General features: G+C 31.0%; 2 protein-coding genes across 2 annotated transcripts; one reads left to right on the forward strand and one right to left on the reverse strand.

Moving 5' to 3' along the window:
* Positions 1 to 1,207: 1,207 nt before the first annotated feature.
* LOC129915434 (prolactin regulatory element-binding protein) lies at positions 1,208 to 8,048 on the reverse strand. The gene is made up of 5 exons (XM_055994975.1): positions 7,765 to 8,048; positions 7,180 to 7,709; positions 1,620 to 2,034; positions 1,394 to 1,556; positions 1,208 to 1,330 (listed from the first exon to the last, which is right to left on the reverse strand). The coding sequence occupies exons 1-5, from the start codon at positions 7,903 to 7,905 to the stop codon at positions 1,245 to 1,247; spliced, it is 1,335 nt and encodes a 444-aa protein (XP_055850950.1). The 5' UTR covers positions 7,906 to 8,048; the 3' UTR covers positions 1,208 to 1,244.
* A 3,227-nt stretch (positions 8,049 to 11,275) lies between these two features.
* Positions 11,276 to 15,739, forward strand: LOC129914101 (alpha-ketoglutarate-dependent dioxygenase alkB homolog 4). Its single transcript, XM_055993166.1, has 3 exons — positions 11,276 to 11,520; positions 11,669 to 12,300; positions 15,370 to 15,739. Exons 1-3 carry the CDS (start codon positions 11,416 to 11,418, stop codon positions 15,590 to 15,592), a joined length of 960 nt encoding a protein of 319 aa, XP_055849141.1. The 5' UTR covers positions 11,276 to 11,415; the 3' UTR covers positions 15,593 to 15,739.
* Positions 15,740 to 18,422: the final 2,683 nt, after the last annotated feature.

Below are 18,422 nucleotides of genomic sequence, written 5' to 3' on the forward strand. Positions count from 1 at the left end.
TTACATATGTACACATATTTATATTTAAAACCATACTAGAATGAAGCCAATGCCTAAGAACAGTAAATGCACTGAGTTATTGAAGAGCAAGTCAGGTGTCTATTTCAGAGCTTTCTACATCAAAGACTTTATACATTACCTATTTACTCTATGTAATCAACAATCAAGGTGCGGCGGCGGCCCATTGGACTTCTCGAAGCACAATTTAAAATATTTTCACTATTTAGACCTTAACAAGTAGAAGTACATATTTCCCAAGTTTCAATCGCACTCAACTAATTTATTTTTGAGATCGCTAATGTAGTTGATGTAGAAAGCTCTGAAATAGGCCCCAGTTTTCCAATCTAAACGCAGTTGTCTTGTAATACAGCTCTAATTAACAATCAAGATTACCGATGAAATGCGTCAGGCTATCGAGGTGAGATAACTTTGCATACACCAATTGAATTTTCATAAACATTTCATTCGGTCAATCCTTTCACAGTTAGCTCCAAGTTTATAACAAATTTTCAATTTTTCTCAACACTCTGCTAAGCCTATCAAGTTTTACCTAACTTATCAATTACAATCTGTTTTACTCAATCAAATGACAAATATCGGTGTCATTCAAGGTTCGATACTTGGTCCCCTCTTGTTTTCCATGTTGATTAATGATCTACGATACGAATAATGTTGATGATAAGCCCCTTAGCATCTTTAACATTTCAGCAAATATCATTACTTGTGATAACCCGCAAAGTGTATTATCAATTACACCGGCACACAAAAAAAAAGTTTCATGTACCAGGAACCAGACCTATCTTTCTATATGGTTCATTCATTTAATTGAATTTATAACAAAAAACAATAAAGATTAGATTAGGCTAAAATTAATCTCTTTATTGCTTCCAAGTTTCAACCATATAGTATTTTGTTTATATTTTCTTTTCTTTGTTATTGAATATTGAATCTAAATAAAAAAAATAAACTCTTTTTTTTTTTAACAAAAAATATCAGCGGCATGGCAAGTTAATTACAATAATTATTCGATTTTATTAAATTTAAATAAAAAAAAATTATAACAATAAACCTATTATAGGCACACTTTGCTGACATATAATTCTCATTGAAGGCGCGCGCGTATTATTATTTAAATTGAGAGAAAAAGAGAGATAGATAGAACTAGGAAAAAATGGTAGAAGCAGGAAGAGGAAAAGAACAAAATAAATTGGTTTTTGTTGTTGTTTCTATTTTTTTTTTATAATTTAAAGTCCTATATACGAGCACAACAAAAACGAACAAATAATTACGAAAATTATTCCAATTATAGCTACCCAATAGGGAACCGTATCTGGAAAGAAACAAATAAATAGTATTTTAAGACGAATAAATTTAGATAACGATAGAAACTTACGTCTATATTGCAAGCTATGTATGCAAACTTTATTGTCAACCGATATTGATAGAACAGCTGCTTCAGTGTCGCTTGAGATTGGTGGTCCTTGTTGATTTGTAATCGGTAGAAACTCTAAACCAGTAACGAACATTGAATGGGCATTAGGAATGTGAAGGACACGCTAAATAGAACACAAAATCATTATCATTTTCTTTTGTGAAGAATGAATGTGTTCTCTTCAAACCTGTAGACTAAATGCAATATAAATCGAAACACTTCCCGAGAACATTGTACCAACAGCTACAAATCGTCCATCATCGCGTACCGCCAGCGATGCCAGACTCTCATCAATGCCGACGGCCATTTTCAAATGGCCATCATCACAATTCCATTGCTGCAAATAGCCACGTTGTTTGCCAACTTTGCCTAATGGATTTGTGATGGTAAAGAGGCGATAATTGTCGCGACTTGCTTCGATGGTGCCATAGCGACATCGCTTGTAGAGATACTTGGCTCCCTCGGGTGTGTCCCAGGAAAGTTTGTGATGCAACTTGCTAGTGGATGTGTCCCAGACGTTGCCTTGGCCGTCCTTGGAGATTGTCACAATGAATTTGCTATCGGGACTAAAGTCTATGTCGTCAATCTCTTTTGTATGAGCTCTGGAAATATTCCAAAAAGGTTCATTATTAGCTTCACGTTTTTTATTGAAAACGTTAAATACTAACTTTAAAATTACAAAAAATTACTTAAAACTAATGGAGAATGCCCAAGCATATACTTAGATATAACCCAGAAAGGGCATCCGTACATAACAAATATGATAATTTTTATTCAAAAAACCATACCCGAAACTTGCTACGGCAAATCTTAATTTAAATTTATATAGTGTTTTTTTTTCAGCTAAATTTTTTTTTCAAGGAAGTCAGATTACCTTGGTTTTAGTTTTATAAGATGAAGCATCGAAATAGATCATGTGCCATTAGCAAAGATTAAATTTCTGAATGACCGTGTTAGCTTTATTTTGGAAAAAATGCACATGATGGATAGATGAATGACCCACTGGAATTATGTGAATGTGGGTGAAAACATAAAATTATTGGATAGGTCTTTGATTTGGACGTATAAGAAATGAAATTCTTGCAGACCTTATTGGTGTAGTTCCAAAATAAAGTGCTATCCAGACCCGTCACGAAAGATCTGAAATCAAACGCTGGAAAACTAACACCTGTACTTGAAGAATCGTGTCTCAGAAGATCTCAAAGCAGCAATTTTTCGAACAATTTATAAAGTGGGTACCAAAAACGATGTTCTTAACTACAGGCCAAAAAGTCTTTAAAATACGGTGTTCTTCAAGGCTCACTTTTAGGCCCAGTACTGTTTATTATATATGTATTCAAACTAACTACAATCGATCTTTAAAAAAACAGAGAGCTTTTGCAGACGATACAGCGATTGTAGTCAGCCATAAAGATCTGAAAAAAAAAAACAACTAAAACCATACAAGAAAAGTTTGACTCAATAGTCCGATGCACAGTGCGTTGACTAGTGACTAAAAATGAAAAAAATCAAATCAGTTATATGAAAAAAACCGCTGCCTAAAATGACTTGACTTGACTTTTTGGTCATTTATTAAAATGGATATCTGCAGATCAGGTCAGTTTGTATTTGAAAAGTGAAATTAGTACTCACAAAATTTAACTTAAAAAAGCTCTATTTTAGTGATAAAAAAACTGAATTTAAATCTGACTGTAGCAAGCTGTAGCAGAATCTTGTATACAATTAAATTTTCACATATTTTTCTACTTTCTAAACATGCTCATTTTTTTGCTTATACTTGCTCAACTTCAATATATTTACATTTCTGAAGACTCAATTTTAGTATTAAAAAACAAAAACTTTCGGAAAATGGACTTAAAAGGAAAAGGCTCAAATATTAAGGACCTTTACGAGATTGTTTTAATTTTAAAAAAATTGTCGATGCTAAATTTCCTTTCCTTGAACCCAAAAAGTCAGGGAATTTAAATGCAATTTTGCTAGGAGGTGTAAACAAAATCATCGCTTATATTTGAATGCTAAGATATACAGCCCTATTCTGCTATTCGATTCATGTGATTCATGTCAAATAGGCTTTGAAAAATCTCAACTATTCGAAAGCAAAGCGATGTGTCCCGCTATCTTAGAAATTCTAAGAAAAAAAAATTTGTTTAAATTTAATTTTAACCCCCATTTAAAGGCTTCTTATTTTAGACTTTCACGTGAATCGAATAGCAGAATAGGGCCGATATACTTTTTTCAATTATTTTCTTCGAAGAAATGAAGAACTATTAAAAAATAGTGTAAAAATAGCTGGATTTTTTAAAGAATTTCAATTGAAGTTTTTAATCGATGGTATTAAAATATTTATTATCATTTTGGTATTATATTTATAAATATTTAGTATCACTTTGGTGTTTCCGCAGCTGTTTTTATTCAAAGAAACACAAATCTTTTATGTACTGATTTTTGTCCACATTCCCCCATACAATCGACGCACTGTGCGATGGTGCAGTCAATCGACTATATTTATAATGATAACACTCGAAGAAAAACACACGGATTCCTGCAAACACCAAGATTTAAAAATTCGTACGGCAGACGAGCGCTATCAGTTATCGTTCCAAGCGTTTTCAACCGCCTTCCTTACAGAACTTCGAAGCATCAATGGAAACAACTTAAGACAGAAACTTCTAAAAAAAAACACCTCATGCATGAAAATTAATATCAAAATCTTATATTAAAAATATTTTGTTTTTTTTTTTTCCCTTTCAAGATTACTTTATGTTTATATATTACCCAATGGTGAGTTTATAGATAGAGTCAGTCAAACAATTCAAATATTATTGAAGTCACTCAATATCACTCATTAAAGTATTTAGAAATGGAAATGTATCTGAGAGAGAATCTTACATGTGCCCAAAGAACCATCAGTGCATCGTGGAGTAGGTGCTTTTTCAACAAAAATATTGCGCATAGCAGCAAGTACACTGTTTTTCAATCAGTATCGGAATCAAAATAAAAAAAAATATTATTACAAAAACAAGTCTTTTGATTGCCGCCGAATACGCAAAACTACATGGTTATAGCAGAAATGGGACAACCGCTGCTCTTTGTACGAACTTAGAATGCAGATCAATTTATGTGTTCAGAATTATGTCTATAGAAAACCATAGGTTACCGAGGATAGTGGCGCTTCAAACTATTTGAGAGAGAGGTCAGGCTGGTTGGAATGCCAGTTGGAACTACATTTTTATAACCTTAGTTACAAGCACTGGAAAGAGACATTTCATCAGCTTATTGCAAAAGCAGATATTATTTTCAAAGAAAGATGCCTAAATAAAGTAATTGAGTCCTTTTACAGAGTTATATGTATTTGTATATAGTCAACTTAGTCATAAGTTGGAGTCGAAGAACTATTTTCGGGATGATAAAAGCGTTGTGGAAATTTAGCTTCTTAATTTCATTCCGCATATACAAGATCTAATCATAATATGCTCCTTATGTTAATTTACAAGTGAAGATGTACCTATTACACCTCATGGGTAAATGCTCAATTCTTAAGGTTATCAGAAGAAATATGTTTGGAAATGACATTTTGACTGAAACAAAGTCGATGTTAGAAAACTGTTCAAGTACTGCAAACTAGCTCTTAATTGTAGGGAGAGAATTAATAATGAGAGTTTCTAGATACACTGCGCGTCACTTGAATAGAAACAACAATTTTTCTTTAGAAAATAGCGATTGGCGCTTTGGTGAGGTAACTTAGTAGATTTTTAGTTTTGCATTTTCAAAGAAGAACTTTTAACAAACAATGTTGTAAAAACAAAAAACCCAAAACAGAAACCGTATGGCTACTAGTTGCGTTTTTTCCCATTACTTCACAAAAAACAGTGTTTTTTTTGCGTCACTTGAATAGAAACAAGCTATTAAATTAGATAAAAATGATGAAAAATCATGGAAAACACTAATTTTAGTAAAGCAATTTTAAACTTTGACATTATTTGCACATTATAACCAATTATGGGCTACGAGCTACCATTAGGGACTCCAGAAAATGCATAAATAAAATTTAACATTGGAAATGCACTTGCACTATGCAAAATCGCGAAAGATATTGGAAAATTTGCCAAATTTGGATGAGAATATTTTTAAAATATCGTAAACTAGTGATTAAATAAAAAAAAATAAGACAGGTGAGACCCAAATCAAGAGCAGAGAAAAAAATAATTTAAAAACTAGCTGCAACTCCCTTCACTTTGCCGCTAAAATCGGTCAAAAAAGTGGTGTTAGTGCGATGGTAATGTGTTGGTTTGTTCCATCATGGAAGTTATAAAAGGTACACAATATTAAAAAAGCCTCAAAATGCAAAATAACAAAATTTTTAGTTCTACTAAGATTACAAAAAAGTTAACTATTTTATAGTTGCATTCGAACTGAAAAGAAGTGAGGTAAAGAATGGTTTTTTAAAGGAAACATACCAACTCAGATGGACCACGTTAATATTAGTCCTATTTCATTGGTTTATTAAAGAATAACTTTTATCGCATCGCCACCAAAGGGCACTAAAATGTGTTATAGTAATACGCTTTGTTTTTATGATGTGCAATAGCAAAATTGAAGCTTCACGCTTCAAAAACAGATGCTAACTTTTACAAAGAAATAATGGTAGAAGCTCTTTGCAAGTTTAGGAACGTGGAAGAACAACCGTCTTAGAGATTGCACAAGGATAGTTCAAGAAAAAACAACGCAATAAAAACAAAACAGATGCATTCCGGATAAAAACGAAAGTTTATTTCACTTATTCAATCCTTAAATTGTAGAAAATGTCATTTTCTTAATTTGTAAGAAGTTACCAAACACTTTTATCACTTTCTCCAATTAGGTCCACGATTGTGTACAGTAGAAGTGCATTTTCAATGTTAAATTCTATTTATGCATTTTTTGTAGTACCTAATTGTAGCTCATAGCCCATAATTGGTTATAGTGTGCAAATAATGTAAAAGCTTAAAATTGCTTTACTAAAATTAGTGTTTTCCATGATTTTTCATCATTTTTATCTAATTTAAGAGCTTGTTTCTATTCAAGTGACGCAAAAAAAACACTGTTTTTTGTGAAGTAATGGGAAAAAACGGAACTAGTAGCCATTCGGTTTCTGTTTTGGGTTTTTTGTTTTTACAACATTGTTTGTTAAAAGTTCCTCTTTGAAAATGCAAAACTAAAAATCTACTAAGTTACCTCACCAAAGTGCCAATCGCTATTTTCTAAAGAAAAATTGTTGTTTCTATTCAAGTGACGCGGAGTGTATCATTTATATTCTACTACACAAATTGTTTTCTTGTTTAGTAGGTATAATTTTATGTTATTTTATAATTCAATTACCTATGTATTGTGATGGAAAATTATATTTATATATTGTTAACTAGGCAAACGGCCAGAAAGCCATGCTTTTTTTAATATTTGTTTCATAAGCTTTGTGAATTATTCAAGAATAAAATCAATACACAAATCTATCTAATCTAAAAATCTATAAACTCATGAATTTAACCTTCTAAAAACGGCTTTTAAAGGCTTCGTAGATTTTTATGTAAATACATTTTTTTGTAGTACGAAATAATAAAGAAAAGGTAGACGGTCATATAGGCTATACCAATTAGACTTAAGAAATTTATGTTACAAAATGTTTTGTATTAAGAAAACAAAGGAGTTATTAAAACTGACTAAATAAAAAGAAAAGTATCGCTCAAATAGCTTCAATTCTGTATACTTACTGTATGTCACTTCGTTTGACCATTTGTGGGAATGACCAAACTCTAAGGTAACCATCTGTACCGCCTGTTGCCATTGATCCTCCATTCGGAGCAATACGCACAACTCGTTGCAATGGCTCCTGAGTTAGGAAGTCCGTTTGAATTGAATCCGATGCTTTTATATCGAAACGGATGCGTTTTTTAAACGCTTTCATATCGTCATCTTCCAACGACGATGTTCGTCGTTGTCCATTTGGCAAATCCTCCACCCCCGACGGTTGTTGTCCACCTCTTCGACGAACACCATTCTCATTTGGCCTCTCGACGGGTGGAGGTGATTTCTTTTTGCCTTCGGCTGGCTGTTCGCCGTCAATAACAATACGTGGATTGACAAAATACATTTGGCAATGAGACTCTTGGCCAGCTAACAAGTATGACCTTCGTTCGGTGTTCTTGACAGCGAAATTCATCACGACATTAGCACCAGTTTCGTGGCGAACAATTTCTTCAGCCACAAAATGTTGACCATTGTGATAGATTTCATAGATTTCCTTCAAACCAAACAATTGAATTATGATATATTTAAAAGGACTTTTTTTTACTTACAAATCCATTGGCTACACCAGTTTTACTTGATCCACCTCCGCCGGCGACCAAAACATGACGACTTGTTAGCATTTCAACAGCATAAAGAGGAAAATTAACTCGAGCTAATAGTCCATCGCTGGGTCGTCGTGTTGGGGCCATTTTTTTCAAAGTTATTAGATGTTTTTATATTTAATTTGGGGGATTGTTAATTAGTTTTGTTTCTCTTGAGAAAGTTCCACGTATCCATGACCCGTGTAAAGAAAATAAAATTTTTTTCTGATGTGTGTAGTATGAAAATTATTTGACAGATATGTCAAAAAAAAAAAAAAAAATATGAAAAAAAAACATTGTTATAAAAAAAAAGAAGAGAAATGTCAAATATGTGGAAGTTCTTTGAAACGATTGAAGAGACATCTGGATGAGTCGAGAAGTCGGTATGGCAGTGTACACTGAAATATTTTTTTTTGTTTTTAATTTTTTTTTTAAATGGAAGAGAAAACTAGAAGGTGATAATTTTTATATCAATGAAGTCTGAAGTAACTTGCTGCATTTAACACACACAAGTAGTGACGATAATTGTATACATATTTCTATGTGCCTGGCTACACGGTGATTTTTCAATCGCCTAAGCAGTGAGTTTGTAGGCAACCCTACTAACAATTTTGCTTCTATAATATTTTACAGAACCAACAATTGCATCTGTAAAGCTTTAAAGAACCAAAATTGTTCGTTGGGAAGAGGGATGAGGAGTGAAGGGGGAATATGCTCACGAAGGGAACTGAATTTTCTGAGGGCAGTACAGTTCCATTGCTAAATTTTTCCTCTTTTTAGCCTAGTACGCTGTTCGCGCTAAATTTTAACCGAGATAAAATTCCCATACAAGTTATCGATAATTTGTATGGGATCCATTTTAGCTCGGCTAAAAATTTTCGATAATTTTTACGAGAGATAAAATTTAGCACGATCTGCATACCAGGCTTTTGATGTTTGTTCCTAGAAAATATAAAAGTGGAACGTGACTGGGCACAACAGTGTGTAGCCATCGGATGTGATTTTTCAATCGATTGAAGTCGAATTTAGTATTTGTTCAAGTCACCACTATTTTGAGGTGGCGCTCAATGTATTTATTTCATACAAATTCTACTTTTTCAAGTTAAGCCTAGTACGCTGCTGATCCGAAACGGAAAAATTTTCAAGTCTCCAAAGTCGGCAACGAAAAAATGCTAACGAAAAAATATCATCGAGTATTTTGTCAAAGTTAAAATAAAAAAATTCAATATTAATTTAAAATCAAGAAAAATCAACAGAAAATAATTTTAAAAGCACTCATTTGTCACTTACACTCCAAGAGCAGTATTGACGGTTTTCTCACTTTTAATTCATTTATTTCTTGCGTTAAAAATTATTTTCTGTTGATTTTTCGTGATTTAAAATTAATTTTGAATTTTTTTATTTTGATAAAACGGCAAACACTTATTTTGTGGTACAAAATACGCGGCCCACAAAAACCGAAGGGGCATAAATTATATACCGAACGATAGGAAATTTTATCTAGATGTGCAGAATGTATACTTTGTTAATTTTTTTTTTACCGAAATAGATAAAAACAATAAATTAAAATTGAGGAAAAAAACAAAAACAAATGTGCTGAACCACGCCCTCTCCCTTCTGGAAGTGGAAACTTTTAAAAGCAAAGACGAGAACCTTCGAAGACATTCTCGAATTTCGAATAAAATTAAGTGTTGCATATTCTTAGTAGTAAATAAAGTGATTTATATAGTGTGCTTATTTGAGCATAAATAAAAGTTACAATTGGCACTCGAATTTTGAGTGCGGGGTCGGCTAGTTTTTTTAATTTCACAAATGGCCCGGCCACGAATCGATCCCACGTACCTACATACTAGCGTAGCACTCTACCAGTGTAGTAGAGTAACTAAATTTTACAAGGCCTCCTCTAAACATTTCTAGGAAGTCTTCTTTTCAAAATGGTTGACTTGACGCAGCTCAACCCAACTAACATTTCAGCTTCGGTTAAGGTATTACAAAAGCTACATTTCAGCTTCTTTTAAACTTTAGTAAGGTTGTTGGGCATGGAAAAAGGAGAACGTTATACAAGTTTGACTCTCTATAAGGATCTTAAACGAAGCTTTACCGAAGCTTTGAGATTTGACAGATAGCTTCGGAACAGCTTGTATAGCTCTTTAATACATGTCTTATCGAAATTAAAAAAAAAAAACAACTACAAAAACAAAAAAGAATTCTTTTTTATCAGGTTTTAAATCATGAATTTTATCTTTTGACCTGATATTATATATAACATTCCATTAGTATTTAGTATATCTATTAATAATAATTTGAAAAGTATATAATTTTTTTACCACACCCAGGAATCGAACTTCGTATCGGCTTGGTAGTAGTCCATCACTCTACCCACTCGGCCATCCTAGTATATTTATTAATGAAATCAAAAACTTAATCAGTTCAAATAGCAGAAATGTCAAAGAAAAAAATGTCCGAGCTTAATTATTCAATGTCGAAACCAAAAAGTGTCCGAGCTAGATTATTCAATATCAAAACCAAAAATCAAATAAAAACTTGGTAATTTCTGTAAAGCCTCTAAAAATTCACTAAGCAAGCTTATCCGAAAAATAAGCTTTCTTCAATTGAGTGCCTTTAACAGTATTTAAACAACTTATTAGAAGTTATTAAACAAGTCCGAGCTTCTATAAGCGATTAAACTCTGAAGCAAGCTCAATACAAGCTGTATACAAAGCAGAACCTGCGAAATCTCAATTTATAGAAGCTGTTGTGCTAGTTGGGAAGCGAAACGAAATTTTCCATGCAAAAATAGCATAACGAAATCTTGAACGACAAATTTCGTTTAGCTTTTCGTTTTTCAGTACGCAGCTCTAGGGAAAAATTGGAGACTTTCACTTATTTGTCATTTATGGTGTTTTCGTTTGGTAAAAAAATCAATTTATTTTTTGATCTAAATCTGTTCAACTACAATTAAGTGGTAGCAACAACAGTTTTTTTTTTGACATATTTGGATCAAAAAATAAATTGATAGAGATTAGTACATATTTATTATGACCATGGTATAAAAAGAGATGTTATGATCATTAGAAAAAAACTCTGTAACGAGAACTGTCAAAACTTAAAAATGGCTACTTAAGGTTTTGATAGCTGCCCATATTGAAATTGTTGTTGTAAACAAATTTGTCTTGGAAATTTTTGTTGCTTTTGACTTTGCCAAATTTAAACGTCAAAACCTTATTAGACCATTTTGTCAGATGGCGGCTCTAATGATCATACCTTGTCTTTTTATACCAGGCTTTATGACAAACAAAAATCTGAATATATTTTATGGTAACTTACCTTCCACATACCCATGTGTTTTCAGCTTAAATAACTTAAAAAAAAATATATTCCACACTACCGGCAAAGTAGTTTCCCACCATCGCACACCATCGGATACAACAACTTCCACTTGTCAAAAATGAAAATCTCCATATGAAGAAAAAAAAAAACTCAACTTAAACAAAAGACTCGAAAAAAGAATTACACAAATCCCTGCAACTCGGGAGTTTTTTTTCTTTTTTGCACAATTAAAAATTGAACTTTTATTCAAACAAAATTAAAACAAATTAAAAAAATCAAAAAAACACAATGAATACAGTTCGTCCATGTGGTTGCAAAGGCTGTCGAACATGTTTGCTATGTGAAAAAGAATTCAATATCCTGGACAAACCATCTTATTGCAAATTATTTCAGGTAAAAAGTTGAAAAAAATTGCATGTGTGTGTATACCAACACCTATCAATCGACTTAAAGCTTATCTATTCATCATATTTCACGAGAATGCCAACTATGCAATTACTCATTTATTTTCTTTCTTATTCTCTCTCTGAATCTCTCCCAGGAACTCGAATCCTTTGTCTATTGTCCCGAATGCAATAAAATCTATCCCGGCTGGGATGTCGAACTCGTCTGTTCCGCACATCCCGACCACTGTTCCACTTCCACCGACGAAGCTATCGACTTTCCCGGAATTCTAGTCATGCCCAATTTCCTCTCTGCCAAAGAAGGTGTCGATGTGCTTCGCAATTTAGATGAAGTCCCTTGGCAAGCCTCGCAATCCGGCCGAAGAAAACAAAATTTCGGACCAAAGACAAATTTCAAAAAGAAAAAAATCCACAATGGCGATTTTAATGGTTTTCCAGCTTTCTCTCGATTCATTCAGGAGCGATTCGAGGGTGTTCCCTTGTTGAGTGGCTTCCAAACAATCGAGCAATGTACTCTGGAGTACAGTGCCGATAAAGGAGCCTCAATCGATCCACATATCGATGATTGTTGGGTTTGGGGTGAGCGGATCGTGACTGTCAATTGTTTGGGTGATTCAGTGTTGACATTGTCACCTTATAGCAATGTGGATAGGAAGAAATACAATTGTGACCTGGTGGATGAGTACAAGGATAGTTTGATATCGGAATTGGCTAGCAATGAGACGTTGGAGAGATTTTCCAGATCAGTTATACGAATTCCAATGCCAAAGTATGTTTTTATTTTTTAGGCTAGTGATGGGAAATATCGAATAAAAACTATCAAACTATCGATAGTTTGTAAAATATTCATTTATTCGATAGTTTTAAATAAATCATTTATTAATTTAGTTACTATTTTCATTCGAATAGTTTTTTCATTCGATAGTTTTTTTTATTCGATAGTTTTTTTTTCATTTGAATAGTTTTTCTGTATTCGATAGTTTTTTTATTCGTTTATTTTTTTTTAAATGAAAGATTTTCATTCAAATAGTTTTTTTTTTATTCGATAGTTTTTTCATTCGAATAGTTTTTTTATACGAAATTATTTTCATTCAAATAGTTTTTTATTCGATAGTTTTTTCATTCGAATATTTTTTTTAATCGATAGTTTTTACATTCAAATAGATTTTTTTACGATAGTTTTTTCATTTGAATAGTTTTTTTGTATTCGATAGTTTTTTTATTCGAATAGTTTTTTTTTAATGAAAGATTTTCATTCAAATAGTTTTTTTTTTATTCGATAGTTTTTTCATTCGAATATTTTTTTTTATTCGATAGTTTCAACATTCAAATAGATTTTCTTACGATATTTTTTTCATTCGAATAGTTTTTTTAAATGAAAGATTTTCATTCAAATAGTTTTTTTTTTATTCGATAGTTTTTTCATTCGAATAGTTTTTTATACGAAATTATTTTCATTCAAATAGTTTTTTATTCGATAGTTTTTTCATTCGAATATTTTTTTTTTATTCGATAGTTTTTACATTCAAATAGATTTTCTTACGATAGTTTTCTTAAACGATATTTTTTTTCATTCGAATAGTTTTTTTATTCGATAGTATTTTCATTCAAATAGTTTTTTTTTTATTCGATAGTTTTTTCATTCGAACATTTTTTTTTTATTCGATAGTTTTTTCATTCGAACAGTTTGTTTTTTATTCGATAGTTTTTTCATTGGAATAGTTTTCTTAAACGATAATTTTTTCATTCAAATAGTTTTTTTTATTCGATAGTTTTTTCATTCCAACAGTTTTTTTTTTATTCGATAGTTTTTTTATTCGAACATTTTTTTTTTATTCGATAGTTTTCTCATTCGAATAGTTTTCTTAAACGATAGTTTTTTTCATTCGAACATCTTTTTATTCGATAGTTTTTATTCGATAGTTTATTCGATATTTTTTATGCGATAGTTTATTCGATAGTTTTTAATTGATACTTTTATTCGATAGTTTTTATTCGAATGAATAAATGAATGAATGAATAAACTATTCGATAGTTCAAATCATTCAGTTACTTACAATCGATAGTTCAAATCAGTCAATAGTTCCCATCACTATTTTTTACATTCAGTAGTGGAGTAACTAAAGCTTTTTTGATGATCTTTTTTTATATCATCAGTAATTAAAAATACTTTAACCTCTATAGGTTAAAAATTGACGCTATTGAGGTATTGATTTTTTTAAAAATATAATTGATGTTTTTTGGGATCAAACAATTTTTATTTTCAAAAATATTGCTTCCATGAGATTGTCTAGGTAATTAAAGTGAAGGACAATCTTCTATTGTTTAATTATTTCCTCACCAATTGACTTAAAACAAACAAAAAAAAATTGAGCACAATGGCAACACCTACAATATTTAATTATACATTTTTAAATAGCTGGGAACTTATTTATTATTACTGTTATGTATTTATTTTATTTTATTTTATTTTATTTTATTTTATTTTATTTTATTTTATTTTATTTTATTTTATTTTATTTTATTTTATTTTATTTTATTTTATTTTATTTTATTTTATTTTATTTTATTTTAATTTATTTTATTTTATTTTATTTTATTTTATTTTATTTTATTTATTATTTAATATAAGTTCAAGTGACCTCAACTCCAAAAATTTATAAAGCGTTTCCCCCAGGTACGAAATTTTTGGAGTTGAGGTCACTTGAACTTATATTGGATTATATTCAATCACTCCACTTAAAATAAAAATAATTTTAATAATTTTTTATTATTTTTGTTATTTTTTTCTTCGTTATTATTTATTATTTGTTAATAATTCAATGCAGCGTTTTTGAAAAACTGGTTCTCAAACTCAAAACTTTTTCGTATTAAAATATGAATTTATTTTGAAAAATTTTCTAGCCATATTAATTTTTATTTGTATTCATAAAACAAAATTTCAATATGTAAAACAGTTTGTGAAAAAAATTAAAAAATATTTCATTTTCGAAGAACTTTTTTTAATAGAAATTTTTGAAAAAAAAAATTAACTTATTTTTTTTTTTTCATAGTTCAACATTTAAATATAAAGTTATTTTTTCTTCATTCAACAGCCGTTATTGTTGAAGGTTAAATATTGAAAGTTTGAAGCCCTTATTCGTCAAAGTCTTAGAGAAAATCAATTATTTCGATACAAAAATTCAGTTTTTATCAAAAAAATCGAATGAAGTTCAAGTAATTTTTAATTTTTATTTTTTCTTTTCAAAACTGTACCTGTTACTTTTGTCTCTTCGGAATTTAATTTATAATATCTATGGCCAAAACATTTTTAAAAATAAATTTTTTATTTTATTACGAAAAAGTTTGAAAGGAGTCATTTTTAATTTTTTCTAATAACATTTTTTTTTGTTTCAAAATGGATTTAAGTTTTACAGATATGATATGAATGAGTTTCTGTCTGTTTAAAAATGTAAGTTTTAATATTGTAGGTGTTGTCGTTGTGTAATTTTTTTTTTGTGTTTGGAGTCAGTTTGTGAATTTATCGCTTAAACGATGGAAGATTGTCCCTTTATCTCATATATTTTTTCCTTGAAATTGTGTAGAGAATCTTTTGGTATTATTTAATTTAGAAGTTTAGAAAATTAAAAAAAAATTTAATTTTAACAAAAAAAAAATAGTTAGGCAACATCGGCAATTTTTAATGTAAAGTTAAAGTATTTTTAATTACCGACGTTTGAAAAAAAGATCATCGAAATCGGAGCTGTTTGGCCGGGTTCCCTAATAATTTGCTTTAGTTACTCCACTACAGTCTCAGTCTTTTTTTTCTAATTATATTAATTTTTCTTCTTTTTTGCAGCTTATCATTAATTGTACTTTATGGACCACCTAGATATCAATTTGAACATGCTGTCTTGAGAGAAGATATTAAGGAACGTCGTGTCTGTATTGCTTACAGAGAATTTACACCGAATTACCTTAGAGGAGGCTGCGAAGAGGAGAAAGGCAACGAAGTTCTTGCAAAAGCTCAAAACTTTTGGGACCATACTAAACTACCAATTGCAGCTGTAGATGCTGTTTAGATTATTTCATACAAATATAATAGTTCCTCTCTATTTTTTTTCTTTTTTCATATTCTAATTTAAAAAAAATTTATGTAAATGTATTTCAATGTGTTCCCAGGTCGTTTTAAACTAAAAAAAAGAAGTCATTAAAGTAAAAAGACCAAAGATACTTGGTGTTCAAAGTATACAAATTTTTGTTTTTTTTTATTTAGCCTTTCAGAGAGCTTTACTAATTCATGATATGACTAAATATTGATAGATTATATGAAAGCATAAATGCAAAAAGTATTTTAACATAATCTAAACCGTTATCGAAATGGGTCACTCTGGTGTATGTGTAACTTTTTGTTTTCTTTAAATAAAATTAAACATTAAGTTAAATAAAAAGTTAGTTAATAGAAATTGTATGCACAAGAATATATGGTGCTTTCGTCTTGGAAATCGCATAACCAGAACCGAAAAACGGCTGCTTAACACTACTACAACTTTTTCTTATACTTGTTCAGCCTATTCCGTTAACTTTTAGCCAAAAAAATCTAGAATTATACTTCCACTTCAGATTTTTTCTTCTAGTGAGATTAAAATATTGTTTTCACTAAAGCCCAAATGAGATTATTTCGCAAACTATCTCATTTCGAATGTCATATCGTATAGGAATTTTTTTTAAATTTGAGTTTGCGAAATTAACCTATTTGGGGCCTAGTAAAAACGAGCTATAAGGCTGCAATCAATATAGAGATCGAGATCTAGAAAATTTGATCTCAGATCAATAAGAAATTATCTCTTTTTGGAAATAGAATTTGAGATACCAGTATTTCCCAGTATTTTTTGACCGAAGATCAAAAATAATTAAAAATAATTGATTTTTTGTGGCAAATGGAAATTCACATAAGTAGAAATTATTAATCTGCACATAAAAAACAAAATTCCAATGTTTTGAAAATTTCATACTTCAAAATAAAATTTTAAAAAATTAAAATTTTTTTTTTTTCAAAATTTGAAATTGTTTGAAAACTAATTCAGCTCTATCGTGAGTTTCACGTGAACAAGATTCCACCCTGAAAAACTTAAATTTCACTATTCCCCTATCGTGAGTTCCGGGCGGAAAAATGTTCACGCTCGGACATCTCTCGGTATTTTCAACTTTTTTTTTTCAAGTCATATGCGAAATGCGAGGTATTGGACAGCTCTCTTTTGACTTAAATTTTGGTGCCGAACAAGAAACTAGTTTAGCGGTAAATGTAAATTCCCTTTGGTTGACACTCAAGATACTTTTAAAAATTCCGGGCGAACAAAAATATTCCGGGTGAAAATCCTTTCACGTGGAGCCAGTTTTTCGTGAAAATTGCAAATTGCTTTTAACAAATGATAAACGGAGAGAAATTTATATTTTATAAACAATAGGTCGTATCTCAGGCAATAATGGCCCGATTCGAAAAATTCAAAAACAAACTGTATTCTGTTATAATATAATATTTATTCCCTTTATGAGCATATTTAAATGAATAGGTAAAAACTAATATTCTCAACCCCATACGTATAAAAAATACCCCCATATTGCATATATGTACATAAGTTTAAATTTGGATCTTAAGAAGTAGTTTTTTTTGTTTTGTTTTGATAAAAAGTAGGTATTTTTTTTTGTCAAGAACCGTACAAGCAAAATATGTCGGCTGGACCGATATCGAATTGAAATTCCCACAGTATCTTTTTATATTCTTTGTCACGTAATGATCAATTTATCGAATAATTTTTAGGCCATTTTAAAGTGCACTAAATTTTCTTGAAAAAAACAAACAAAACATGTGCCATGAGACATGTCCCATTAAACATTTAACAGGAGACATGTCTCATGAGACTCGTCCCATGACACATGTCCCATGAGACATTTCCCATGAGACATTTCTCATGAGACATGTCCCATGAGACATTTCCCATGAGACATTTCTCGTGAGACATTTCCCATGAGACATGAGACATGTCCCATTAAACATTTCAAAGGAGAAATGTCCGATGAGACAAGCCCCATGAGACATGTCCTATGAGACATATCTCATGAGACCTGTCGCATTAAACATTTAACAGGAGACATGTCCCATGAGACATATATCATGAAACATGTCCCATGGGACATTTCCCATGAGACATGTCTCGTGAGACATTTCCCATATAGACATTTCTCATATGAGACATGTGCCATGAGACATGTCCCATGACACATGTTCCATGAGACATGTCCCATGACACATGTTCCATGAGACATGTTATATAAGACATTTCTCATGAGACATGTCCCATGAGTCATCACTTACCGGTGCCAGGAGCTATCTTCCGATGTTAACTCGTCGACGACCACAGCCAAACTGAATATTGTGAGTGTTGTTTGGCCCTATTTATAGCAAAATATGATCCTCCCGCAGAAATATTAAATTCTATTTATTTTTTTGTTTAGTAGTAGATACACCCCCTGGGTGTGGTGTTTTAATTTATTTTTTTTTTTTCTTGATAGACAAAGTCAGATTGGTAGGGTTTTCAGAGCCAACCTTTGCTAGTTTTTTGTTGCATGATTCTGGAGGGTGGAGCGAGATAGCATGCAGTCATATAACCCCCCTATAATTCGGGGGCCCCTATAATTCGGGGGCCCTGTTACAGAGATACAACTGATACAGCACCAGCTACGCCTCTGATTATTATCTTCAAAATTAATTCGTGACAAGCCCCTATCTTTGAACGAAATTCATTTTAATTCTACCGATGAACAAAAATCTATTAAAGTGTGACATCCATTATAACCATTTCAAAGCTGTATTTTCTATAGGTATAAAATATCTTTACGTCACACTATATT

The sequence above is a fragment of the Episyrphus balteatus genome, chromosome 3, assembly GCF_945859705.1.
Source record: "Episyrphus balteatus chromosome 3, idEpiBalt1.1, whole genome shotgun sequence".
Classification (NCBI taxonomy): domain Eukaryota; kingdom Metazoa; phylum Arthropoda; class Insecta; order Diptera; family Syrphidae; genus Episyrphus; species Episyrphus balteatus.